Source organism: Thermobia domestica, chromosome 13 (genome assembly GCF_964235325.1).
Source record: "Thermobia domestica chromosome 13, izTheDome1.hap1.1, whole genome shotgun sequence".
NCBI classification, from domain to species: domain Eukaryota; kingdom Metazoa; phylum Arthropoda; class Insecta; order Zygentoma; family Lepismatidae; genus Thermobia; species Thermobia domestica.
Window position 1 is genome coordinate 13,525,083 of NC_137466.1, and position 14,327 is coordinate 13,539,409.

General features: G+C 33.6%; 1 protein-coding gene across 1 annotated transcript in view; it reads right to left on the reverse strand.

Moving 5' to 3' along the window:
* LOC145669127 (inactive pancreatic lipase-related protein 1-like) overlaps positions 1-14,327 on the reverse strand; it is a 265,962-nt gene that overhangs the window by 37,728 nt on the left and 213,907 nt on the right. Inside the window, exon 11 of the mRNA XM_081737472.1 lies at positions 9,213-9,365. Coding sequence (XP_081593598.1) covers positions 9,213-9,365 — 153 coding nt within the window. The remainder of the gene's footprint in view (positions 1-9,212; positions 9,366-14,327) is intronic.

A 14,327-nucleotide genomic window follows, 5' to 3' on the forward strand; every position in this document is an offset into this window, starting at 1 on the left:
AGAAGATCTAATTTCTTCTTGTTGTATTAGTGTAATTTTTGATAATTTCTTTCTTTAGGTACTAGTTTCTTTTTAGTTGTATATGCTTGAACGTCATTGCCTTACTTATGAAATTTTAAAATTGATATTGTTTAATAGACGTTAAGAATTTACGTTAATATTATTTTTAGACTACGAAATTTTTAGAACATTGTCGCTTGCGAAGTTCTGTAGGCATCAAAATAAATCCTTGTAGATGGAGCGATAAATTGAATTTGATTGAGAGGACTAATGATATTGGGATTCTATATAATTTATAATTTATATATATATTGCTTATATAGTACTGAAGTGTTTGTGAAGAATGGTTAATGTTGATTTTGTTATATATTGTTGCTTCAGCTAAATATATATTTAACTAACACATAAGTACACATTCAGAGCCTGGTCTAGTTATTGTTGATTTTGTTATATATTGTTGTTTCAGTTGAATATGTATTTAACTAACGCATGAATAAATATTCAGAGCCCTATTTCAATATTTGTTTGTTAGTAAGATTGTTATCAGTTAAAGAAAATTGAAATTTGTTTATTTAGTTATAATATTATGTGTGTTTACTTCTGATCCTGATAAACGATTATTGGATTATTGAAGAATTTCCAAACAGGTTTGAGCCAAGTTGTCCGTATGTCCGTAGTCCTGTCTATGGTCTGATTTCTTTTTCAGACTGAGTCTAAGGTGACAGTCAAGATACGATCAAAAAAGGTCAACTTGGGCAAAATTGCAATCTAAGGTTCCTAACCAGTAATGAAGACTAGAGCATCCCGTGAGTACTATATCCAAAACCCGATATCACACGGGCAGGGGAACATGGAAAATTGCACTTGGCTAAATGCTCCAGATTAATTCAATTGAATAAACCAACATGGATGTTACAATTACCTTAAGCGTTCTGTAATGTTGTTTTGGTACATTAATAAAGGCTAGTGCAGCGTTTCCCAACCTTTTCCAACTTGCGGCACACTACGGGCGTAACTTGAATTCTCGCGGCACACTCATAGATATTATTATTATTATTATTATTATTATTATTATTATTATTATTATTATTATTATTATTATTATTATTATTATTATTATTTGCAAATATAAAATATCATGCTAATTTTTTTTCTGTTATTACTGATCTCCTCCTCACAGAGATGAAAGCTCGGTCACTGGTTTTCCCCTGTGCTAATTCATTATGATTATTTTTTTATTCTAATTTTAAAATAGAAAAAAATTGCAATGGAATACAGGACTCAGATTTTTAAAAATACGCTTTCTTTTTCGAAAACTGTATCCAACCTTTCACTAAGAGCGAAGATCACTAAATAACGAACGAACAAACAAATGTCTTGTACTTTTAACTTTGCTGTTTTAACCAAAACCGGTGCATATTATTGCAATCACACAGCTTGCGATTGCAAAGCCCACCTGTTGAACAATGTGTTGTTCTGTCATTCACGTGCGAATGAGTGTTATACGAACGTTCACTTGCTACCGTACAAGTGCTTCCATTTCTCGCTATTAGTATGACTCTCAATTGAAGTGTAACATAGCAGCTAACTGTAGAAATGTGTACTACCCGAAATACTGTTTGCTACTCAATAATAAATGTAGAATAATATATTACAATTACAGTAATTTTTTCCATGGTAGAAATTCATAGTAATTTGAAATACAAAAATATACCTTTTTTTCCTGTCTTGCAATTTGGTTGCTATAGAACTAATAATTTTGTTTCGATTTTCTCGCGGCACATCAGCGGTCCATTCCCGGCACACCAGTGTGCCGCGGCACACCGGTTGGGAAACGCTGGGCTAGTGATACTAACGTTGTAAGCTTCTTTTAATTTTCATAATTCTTAAATTGTTTTCACACTTCTGCAATGCGATTTTCGATGGTGTGAGTGTTAAATGTTTTGACGATGGCGGTTTTTGTTTTGCATACGCTATTAACCTTGCATGAGCCTACGCATTGAAAACCCATGACTGACCTTTGTGTATCATCTGTAGGATTCTCGATCCTGACGATAGCCTCACCACGCTTCAAGAAAAGGGAGCTGAAATAGTGAACAGTGCCAGTAAGGCTCACGGTAGTAACATTGTCGCCGCTGCACGTACGGTGGTTAATGTCTCTTGTCGCAACGTTACATTGATGAGTAAGTTATTGCGAGTGCCCTAAAAACGAATACATCATCGCCGATTGAAAAACATTGTCGGATGGATCCTTTCTCAGCAACAGTGACTGCCTGTTTTGCGGAACCCCTGTCTTATTTAATGAACGTCACATGTTGAATTCATAAAATGTGCGAGTGAAAACACAAGCATAGCTTCACAATATTTTACAGTGCTGCCATGAACGAAACTATATCTGGTCATATATTGTCTGAGGTTAAATTGAGTACTTCTCATGTTATCTTCATGTAGCAGATTGCGTCTATCACAGATCATGTAATATCAACTTTCGAACAGGTAAAGTAATGTCTGGAAAATACTTCGTCAATAATTAGTCAGCGTCAAAAATGTTTTGGACTTGCCGACACACAATTATGACCGAATCCGAGCATTTCAGCGCACTTGTAGTTATGTGGAAGAGAATGGTGCTGAGCAACTAACTGTGAGAATATCATCTTTCTTTATGGCGGTGTATTGAAACGATTTGAATATCTTCATTTTTCTGTCACTTTCTAACGTGTTATTAGCCTGACTATTTATTCATTCAGGTTCTAAAGTTACTACATCTTGTTGGTCACATCCATTGGCTACATTAACAAGCCTTTCATGATATGTGATAAACAAATTAATATAAGTGGTGATGATTTGATAATTAATAACCAGGGCCCGGATCTTGTTGACAAGTCAACTTTTTTCTGTTACGCATAGGACAAGGCAACTTCAAATAAAAACGTTATCCGTCAACTCAAGGTTCTAAAAGTGCATTGTTTTAGGGTCAACTTTTGGTCACTTTTTGCCTTTTTGAAGTTTCAGGTCATTTTTTTAATATTTTAAGGTAACTTTCAGGTCACTTATGTTCCTTTTAATCTTTTTTCTTCTACATAAGAAACTCTTAAAACGAACACTGGTTAGGGATTTGAAAAATAAGAAGTTTATCTTTTCCTGCTTTCTTTCTATTGGGGTGAAAAACTGCATTTCTAAAAAGCTAATGAACACTAAGCTGTAGCTGGTTGATTAGGGGTAAAGATTGGTAGGTGTCCAAGCAGATGGCTTTGGATTATTGACCACAAAGGATGTGATCACGAGAATAACTAACAGTGGATTAGAAGACTTACGGAAATGTTAAACAGTTTTTTTTAATCTATTATTCTCATGTATTCAGTCTACATTTGCGAACTTCTATTCTTTAAGTGTGCTTCTAGTTTCAATTCGTTAGTGAATTGACGCTTACAATACGTACAATGCCGTACAATGGACTGATCAATAGACCAACTAACTGAAACAAAACTTTTGAGAATGAATGAGAAATGGTAATTAAAATCCAATAGATATTCAAAAAATGACAATTTTTTACGGAATAAACGTTTTAAAAAAACGTAAATTTTAAGGTCAATTTTTGTGAATTTTAGGGTCATTTTACAGGAATTTTAGTGTCATATTATAGGTCACTTTTTAGAAAATTTTAGGTCAACAAGATCCGGGCCCTGTTAATAACCAACATTATATAGGAACAGAATTCCTTTACAAGGATAAGAAGAAATAAATCAACAAACTATGATGATCTAAAAAGTATTCACAAACAGCAATTGAGCTTAATACTACCTAGGTACGGTATATTTCGAAACAATAATCGAAATGCAAGAAAAACTAAATATCTAGTAGAAGTAATAAAAACAATGAAATTATAAACCTATCTGGGATGTGTATGTAAAACCGAATCTTGTACCAACACCAAGACGAAAACATGAAAGTCTGGACATAGAATAAATATATACAACGAATAACCAATAGAATGCATATGTATCGATGATGTGAGGTAACAATAAATCGACTGATTGTTATTGATGGAGAAGAAAACTAGAAATAGTATTTTTTATGATTAGAATGTGGGTATAATGAATATGGATAATTTTAAAGTCTCAAGATGTGTTCCTAAAGATTTAAAACGTACAGATTATTTGTTACAGACTAAACACATTACCACAACTATTTCGGAACAATGAAATGTATCGTAAAGAATTATCGAACAAGATTTTTAAATGAAAGGAACGCCTGGGGTACACATACCGGGCTATGAATTAATTTCTGCTAGACTATGAAATTTTTGAACCATTTACCAAGCTACAGGAAAGATTAAAACTAGATAATGATATTAGACAAAGCTTGTAAAGAAAATAATATATATTGCAGACAAAAACATCCAGCTTCTAAATATATTACAGATGAGAAATTGGAAAATACAGTACGAAGAAGAGTTGTCCAAAGATGCACTTATGAGCACAAAGGTAAAATGTTTTTTTTTTTTTTTAATTTATAATTTTCTAGATTTTATATGGATTGTTCGATTTTATGGAGTGTTTTCCTTAAAAGGTTTTAGTTTTATAATAAATATAAGTGCGAAACTGAGTAGATGTACATTTGCAATTCCCAAAGAAGTATTTAAAAAAATAAACATTTATTTTAACGAAGAAACAAACAAACAGAAAGAAACTAATCTAAAGATAAGGAATGTTTTGTCTCTTTGTGCATTACAAATTAGAAATTAAACAAAACGAAAGAAAAGTGTTGAGATTCACTATGAAGGTTTTACGTTTACTATTGCAAAACTTTAAGGTTTTATAGGAGCTCAAAGTTGTGTTGCTGGATGCGCTGTTGCAATTGCTGAAGCCATAGAACACGCAATAGAATAACGAAGAATTAGAAAAAGCAAAAGAGTCATAATACGGAAGTGTGAAGCAAGTAGGTGGAAACTTCCAAAAGCTTTGAAGCCAAACAATAAATAAATCAAACTCGTAAGTAGCTTTGATTCGTCAAACAACTAAAGATAAGAAATTTTAGAGGTGTATTTAGGAGTAGTGAATTGCCTAAACAACCAAAGACTAACGAATGTTGTATTGTTAATTTTGATACTCTAAAAATTTAGGAACGGAATGTATCTGCTATTGGCTAAAAGGAACTAGAAATGTGTTTGATTTACTCGGTGGCAATCTACCTAAATCTTTCATAAAAAATCTTGATCAAAGGAATATAGAATATAGTAGCAGGCGTAAATAACATTTTCATGTAGTGGTATGTGGATACTTATCTTTGGTAGTGTTAAAGTGTTTATGAATTGAAACAGTTTTTTTTCAGAAAACATTAGCAAAACTCAATAGATATAAAGGTATTTGAAAAATATAGTTAACTCCTAAATGGTTTAAATGTTTTATGAGTTTAGCCCATAAAAAGTGGAATGGAAACATATGTTATTTCTTATAATAAATACGGCCCAGATAGGCATATAAAGTACAATTGTTTAATACTAATCAAAAACAAACAAGAATTTAAACAGAAGACATATTCATTGAGTTTGATATTGACGTTGATGAAGGATTTATATATCCTTACTTTGCAGATATATATGTAAATTTTGAAATTTGAGGAACAGATACTGATGGAGAATATGCTGCTACTAATGATAAAACACCAAATATTAAATTCAATAATTTCTTAAATTAATGTGCATGGACAAACATATATTGTAAACCCTTCTGGTTTAACTTCAACATCTGTAAATACACGTGTGATTTAAAAACCAAAGCCAAATCACTATGCTAAATATTGATGGAAAGGAATTTCTTTGGGAAGAACAGATGAAGAAATATTATTTCTGTTAAGACTTTTTCTAGGATTTGTTCTGATTTTTATATATAAAATACACATTTAAAAGAAGTGGGTCCTTTTGTATTTCGTAAAGAAAGAAAACTTCTCGAAAAGAATCCTAATATTGTCCTATGAGTTTACGTGAATATTAGAGAACTCTTGAGAAGTTCTAATAGCACGGCCTGAAGATGATATGTACAGCTTTAATTCCGTTTAAAGGTGACAGGGTAGGTTTCAGAATTGAGTATGGGCAAAATAAAATGTAGAACAAAGCAGTCCAAACAACAAGGATCTGGCCGAAAATAACATTTCTAACATATTCCGCTTTCTTCTCTCCTACCTAAGACAAGAAGCTTTATCCAGTTCCTTGATAAAGTCCTAAGTTGCCTAATGGCTAGCGTGAGTCCTTGCCAAATGTGAACTTGGATTCAATTAACAGTGACGAAACACTGAAATCTGAATGTATTACGATGACTAAAATTGTATCTTAAACTGTAGTTCAAGCCTCAAATCTATATATGGTAGAAAAGGGCGCTGACAAGAAACGTTGAGAGATTAAGTTATATTTTAATTCCTTTGTAAATTATTTGGATAGCTTCGCCTAATCTAGGAACGCAAGGCTTCCAGTCAGTTTAGAAGTCAGATTTTCTGCATCCACAGTTCAAACGTACCTATGTAAATACAATTTTACATTATCTTACTACATTACCATAAATACTTTATTTATTTGTTGATTTGAAGTTTAGAGTTGCATCCAACACCAGCGCTATACGAGGGGTGGATATAAAACAACGTGAATTTCGAGGCACTGGAGCTCCTACTGGAAATCGAACCAAACAGTAACCATAGACTTCTCCACATTAAAATAGGTCTTAATATATCGTAAAATGTATTGTATCTGCAGACAAATGTCTTAATTTGGAGAGTTCTGTAGCTCAGTTGTAGGGTGGTTACGATGGCTCTGGAGTAAGAATTGCTGCTTCCATCCCAGATCATACGAGCTTCTTGTGCACGACATCGTCTTTTTGGATTTTCTCGGACAAAAATGATTTTAGGGAGTTTTTGGAGAGAGCGTTTACCTTCGTTGTATTGAGTCCCTTTTTCGACACTTTGCCAAGTAAGTTAGTGGTCAACAACATCGTGTCCGTGATTTTCATCGGAGTACTCCCGTTTCCTTCTCCATTTCCAATCCACCAATTCTTCCAACATAATTCACTTGGTTTATTCGTCTACATTAGCCTGAAGAACATAATCGTTGAACGTTAAGCTGAAAATTATCATTTCACTTTTTCCTTTAGCCTAGAAGGAATAATTGTGGGACGTAAATCTAGAAAATTTGATTTTTGCTCCTTCATTTACTTCAGTCATTTCTCTACTACATATAAGGAAAATCGTCAGTTAAAGATAGTAACTAAAAAATACTTCACATTTTTGTCTATCAACATATTGTCACTTTACCATTCACAAAGAAACGAAAGGAGAGTGATTTATCCGATGAAAAGTAACATTTTAGAAAGTTACTATCACAAAATAAAAAATATGGAGAACGAAATCTGAAATCTCTTATCCTAAATCTTAAAGTATGGAAACTTTACAGCCAGCTGCACGTTCCTGACAGGCTAAAAAGATTCAAATATAAAAAACTATGAAAGCTTGGCCTATACTGGAATACTCTTCCAAATTTTATTGTTCTATTTATTAATTGGTAAGAGCCTAGAAGTGAAGCTCATATGCTCTACGTTACTTTGCTTCTTCGTTAAAGAAAACATCTACAGGGTGTACAATATACAATGCAACCCGGAGATTGGGATAGTAGAACTTTCAAACCTGAAATGATACACAAATAATGGTTATACCAAAATGAAGCCTTGTTCGCGCATATATTTTTAAACTAGGAACTATGGATGTTCTGTAGTTAATTTTCAGTTTGTTTAGTTGAAGTAGCTTGGAAACTATGGAGCAGGAAAAAAAAATTTCCTTGCCATCGATAACAAATCGGATGAGGCCTCTCTAAGGGACAACTAAGGAAATCTTAGTTTTCATAACTTAACACTCTGAATTGGCAACTTTGCTGATGTTTCAGTGCATCAAAAGGTGTGTTAAGGCTCTCTCTACATTATGTAATTCCCGAAAACAATGAAAAACAAACTTTGAAACTATCATGATAAAACGTTTACTTACATGCACCCGGTAACACTACTACTATCCGAAATGAGTTACCAACTCGACAGCGGATGCTGGGGTGTCCTTTTTTTTTCGTTCAAACCATGGTTCACACGTTTCCCTACTTTGGCAGCAACTTTACAAAGATTAGAAATGTTAATGTTCTCAATGGCACTGCGAATGTTTATTTCCAGGTCTTGAATAGTTCGAGAATTGTCCTTTTGTACTTCTTGCTTTAAATAGCCCCATAGAAATGAATAGCAGTGTTGCCGGGTGCATGTAAATAAAAATTTTATCATGATATTTTGAAAGTTTATTTTTCATTGTTTTCAGGAATTGTATAATCTAGACACATCCTTAACACACCTTTCGAAGCAGTGAAACATCAGCAAAGTTGTCAATTCAGAATGTTAATTTATGAAAACTACGATTTCCCTAGTTCCCACTTACAGAGGCCTCATCTAATTAGTTATCGGTGGAAACGAAAAATATTTTTTCTGTTCCATAGTTTCCAAGCTACTCCAATTAAAGAAACTGAAAATTAAAAACATAACATCCATACGTATGAGATATAAGTCAATTTACGTTTTGCAAAAAAAAAAAAAAAAAAAAAAAAAAGATTTACACTTTCGGTTACATCTGGCAACACTGTGTGCTTCCTCGTGTACTTCAATCGTTGCGTCCTAGTTTAAAATTATATGCATGAACAAGGCTTCATTTTGGTATAACCATTATTTGTGTATCACTTCAGGTTCGAAAGTTCTACTGTCCCGAACTCCGGGTTGCATTGTATATTGTACACCCTGTAAAATATAGACAACTTGCATGTATACAATTATCGTGGTGATCTACGTGCAACTGAAATTAGATTTTAATTAATTTTTCAAAATGGGAGAAAAGCTGTCTATTTTTAGATTTGAGCACTTCTACTTGTGTACTTACGTAGTATGATTTTGTGACAATTAAACTCAACCTTGAACTATACTTCTCCAATTTAATTGAAAATGGTTAATGATGATACTGAACACGAACATGCCTTGTTATTTATTATTAGGACAAATAGAAAAATAGAACTTAAAATTAGGAAAAATTTGAGACTAAAGTATAGAGAAGGCCGAAGGCTCAGTCAGAAATACTGGTATTAGTAGAACATAATAGAGAATAAAGACTACAAACAAATAATACAATATATTTTTATGTATACCTACCCGTTAGGTAACGTCACTTGTATATTTGAAAGCGTAATCTGATTACCAGTTTCTGATTCGAATTTAGGCGACATCGACACAACTCGCTCAATTGGTGTGTATGATTCTATTTCAAAAGTGACACTTTTCTCAGGTTCAAAAAGCATCTTTGGTCTGTGAAAACAAAAAATAATACGTTGGTACAACATTTGACAATTTGTTCCACTTTTAGTGTATAAACTGTTAAATAATTAAAACAGATTTACGAGGTAAAGCGATGGATATACGGTATGGAATGAAATAACTGTTTTGTATTTGTCTCCAATATTCAGTGAATAAAATGTTAATGATAATGTTTTTACTTTCCTTTTATCACCAGTATGATTCTTTCGTTTTCATAATCAGAATCAATGGAGTAACTAGATTTCACGAAAGAAATCCTTGTTCTTTCCAGAGTAAAAGATGGATAGTGTAGCAGTCAATTTGTACAGCAAGAGTCTGTTTTTTTGAATTAGAGAACATGCACTTTTCTAAGTAAGAAGTTTGGATGATTATAAACAATTCACAAATCCCTGTTTCCCGTTATGCTAATATTAATACTCTTCTGGAATATTAGATTGAAGAAATCTTATTCCCATAATATCATTAGTTCCAGAAGAGTTTCTACCCTTGGGACAACAGTTTTGTTTCTTTTTTTTTTTTTTTTTTTTTTTGGATCATTTTCCAATCTCTCTCTCTCTCTTTTAACAAACATCTAGTTCTCGTTATATAATACCCCTATCTAAATACTGGAGATTATTTAAAAGTAAAGTAGAAGCGAAAAGAAATTTCACCAACGACTTATTTCACCAACGATAGTTCCCCTTTGCCTTTTTGTTGTTACCGGTGGTTTCTGATGTACCCACGAACCAGTCGATTTCTTTCTTCCCGAATGATTGTGAAACCTGGGCCTATTTCAGCTGTTGAGGTCTTTCTAGCACTTTTACTCTTTGTACTGCTATTTCAGCTGCTGCAACTGCTTCTGTTCTTCGTGCACCTGTTGCTTTTGCCCTGTCTGCTGCTTCTTCTTCTGTTCTTGTTTATGTTTTCACTGCTGCGTCTTGCTCTTTCTGTCTAGTCACTAGCAGTGTTGAATTCAGACATTTTCACCCGGGGGGGAATGTCAACTCCTCGGGGGGAGGGCTGTTTTTCTGTATTTTTGCAAGAAAGCAGCATACAGGTATTTAACAATTCCATTCACATGCACATCTTACCTAATATTGAGACTAATTGCTGATAAATATTCAATGTGAGATTATAATTTTTAAAAAATCGTTTAATTTTATCTAAAACATTCTGGCAAAATTATTTTAATATCTAATAAAGACTGGCAAAAATATTTTAGACCAAACTTTAACTGCTATTTACAGTAGCTATTTTTGTTATTATTTCCTATATTCAGTAGTTACTGTTTGTTGCTAATGTAGAAGTTTTTAAAAAGATTTAAATTAACTCAAATATTTTTTGTCTTAAAACAAACATACATAGGAATATCTTAATAAAAGGTATCATTCTTTCTCATACTTCTGATTCTAAATCAAACATATTAGCCTTGGGTTCTGCACTGCAATAGTGTATTTTACAAAATCTTCAGTAGGATTATTGCCGTGTCGTGGAAAATCAGCGCTTGGCGCGAGAGTATACGACGGCATCCCCGTATATATGACTGAGGTCGACAGACCAGCCGCGAAAGGTGAGAAAATTTTAAAAAGTAAACCCTGCTTTTCCTTACTTTTCAGCACTTTTTATTAATTTTTTCCTTTCATTTTATACAGTATACGTGCACATGCCCACATGTGCATATGTATCTGATTCCTCTTTTTCTCTTTCCTTCTTTTCTTTTCTTTTCCCTTCCGAATATTGCGTCCCTTACTTCGGCGCCCGGGGCCGTCGCCCCGCTTGCCCCTCCCCCATGGCACGGCACTGAGCAGGATCTTCATCACCTTCAATAGCAATCTTTCACTTATATACTACTATTATATTGATAAATTCTATATAAATCTTTAACCCAGGAGGGATAACTGTTCCTCCCTGATCCCTCTGAATGACACCCTCTGAATCTCACCCTTTAACTGACTTATTTTTAATTAAAGAGAGCTGTGTTTACTTTAACAATCGTAAAACACATTTAAGTCTGTTACTTCCGATGCGAGAAATGGAATTTAGGCGCTCTATTTCAAATAATGCAAGAACTGTTCATTTTCAAGAACTGGTCTGCTGACATCAGAGATCATATGGAATGATCGAAAGATCTTCCCTATCTTTCCTTTCCTATCTCAATCTGTGCTAGTGCTACCTACTAATATATAATATAGGGCGAGAGTAAAGTACCTACTAAAATATAAACCTTTCTTCAACAGTTAACAATGTCATGTTCTGCCAAACTCGGTCATAGCGTTAAGAAATACAAGTTTTATTGACTATTTGGCAGTAGCGGAGCGTAGTCTGTACAAGCACCGGTTGCAATGTTGCAATATCAAAGGTATGTAGGCACGCGCAAGTGTTCCCCTCCCCCAGCATTCTTGAGTCTTATCCAAAAAATATTCAGGAAATATGAAGAGGAAAGTCTTTTAAGCTCTATTTGTATACATGATTAAATTGTTTCTCTAATATTGATTTAATATATAAGCTATTTCCTTTTTTTCAAACAACCATTATCAATGTACGTTTATACACTATTTATATACAAAACCTCTACACTCATGTTATTGAACACGAGATAAATCGAATATATAGTATGTGCTGTAAGCCATGAATGATGGCGTTAATCCGAAAACAAGAAAAAAAGCATGAAAAGTGCATGCACTCAGTTAAACAAAATTATTTAATTATATAAACTATGCATTATTTTGGAATGGAAGGTCTTTCTTCGATCTTTTGGGCTTCAAATTTTTATATGACTTTATTGAAATCTGAAATGCTGCTCGCCAAGTTTCTCTGAATAGAAAGCATCGCTACCGCAAATATTTTCCCCTTTATTTTCTTTAGGGTCCAGAAACACCTCTCTCCTCCGGCAATATGCATTTTGTTAGCATTTCTTTGTATAAATATACGGTACAAAAAGTCCATTTTCAGAAACGACATATTTTTGTCTGTAAACAAGCATGAAATCTAAGATGTTTTCCTTCGAAAATGAAAAAAAAAATAATTTAACATTCCAGCAAATTAGGCTAAAGAAGAGAGATGAGTATTGGAAGTGAATCATTTGACATTAATTTATGCTCTCCGCCGGAAATCGAACACGGAATCATGTGCACGAAAGACACAGAGCTAGGAATTAGACCAGTAGTAAGACATTTTCTTCTTCGAGACTCGATCGACCCCCCCAGAATAGGATTTTTTAAAAAATAAAACTTATCCCAAGAATTTTCACCTTTGTATTATAAATGTTAAATAAAATCTATTGACTTCGAACGACCTCCCCCCCAAAAAACTTTCAGCTTGGATACGTCCCTGCTACCACCAGACTTTGCGAGTTTATGTTTTGTGAATAACTTCTTTCTTCCAAGCGTCTGTATCTCTCTCACCCTATCAATTGAGTCAAGCGCTGCTAAGCGGAGGAATTCGTAACTATTACAGAAGCTGACCAGTTGCGGAAGAAAGTGCAATCGCAAGAGAGCAATACGGGAAGATAGGAGCGATGCAAGAATAAATCCACTTCCCCATGTTAAGAGATGGGAGCTCGCTGCCATATGCTCAATGTTACTGCTGCCAGTGGTAACGTTCGCTGCCACTGGAAATGTAAATCTCTCTTTCTTTCCGTTTTTTAATTGACTTTTTTCAGAAATGCATCAATACTGTTTTGCGCTCAAGATCAAAGGTGTATTTTTTACTGATACACTACTTTAATACTTAAAAATATTTTTAGTGTTAAAAAAGTGTCCGGTTGCACAACCATGCAACATATAGTACCAGCCGCCGCTGCTATTTGGTATTCTATCTTATATGTTATATGTTTAATACTTATATAGAATGGGTCTGCGTCATTTATATGTATATTGAGAGATCGGATTTTGTCTGGTCGTGCACGGAAAGAAAAGCAAATAATTGGGTGAAGTAATTTCTACATTTTGTGGCTGAAATTTTTTGAGTTTCTCAGGGGGAAAGAATTTTCTTCGGGGGGAGATTCCCCCTGGCTACCCCCTGAATTCATCCCTGGTCACTAGTCTCCTTTCATACCAAAGTAGCTTGAGGAGAGTGTAGAAAATGCATCGCTTGTTGGCACTTGTATTTTAATCGTTGACGTTGAGGCCGATACAGACTCACACGTGACCAAACAGTGACAGGAGACGCTTGATTGACGCGGTCAAGCAAATCGACTAGAAATCGTTCTTTATAAACAAGCACTTCTACAAGTAACGTTATCTATCAAAAAAAGTGTCGAACTAAAACACGAACAGTACAATTTATTCAATAAATAAACTAAACTAAGATATCTTCTCACACAGACTGGCAAATTTACATAATTTCATTTTCATTATAATATCTTGATTCCTATGAAAGATGGGTGGTTGATATTGTATTTTTGGTAGATTGCCACCTTCCAAGTTGATAGTGTCACCAACTTATATAATACAAAATCATAAAGTTTGGAAGATGGAAACACTCAGGTGTTCGAAAATAAAATAAAACACTAGCAAAGGAAAACAAGGCAAAGGGGTTAACCAAATTGCTAGTATCAAAAGAAATTAAATTAATAACAAATGATGATTATGATTATACTTATGATTATAGCAAATATACATGAGGATATTAAGACATGTAAAGATATAAAGATAATTCAAAGTCATAACCATGAAATTTATACCATAACTGTGAATAAACTAGTAGTATAACATATATATTGGGGTGTATCCAAAAACCACTTTTTTCGAAATTGATTTTGAGAAAGAGCTTTTTGTATGTCTTTACCTTAACATCACATAAACAAAAGCTTAAGGCGATTGATGAAGTCCTTCAGGCGACGACTCTCATTTTCTTTAAAAAGTGATAATTTATAGCTTTTTTCACATGTTGTTTTTTTTAAAAAGCGGTAGTATCATTTCTATTTCTTTTCTTCCTCCCTTAACAGGTAGAAAAAATTATGTTCAAAAAATC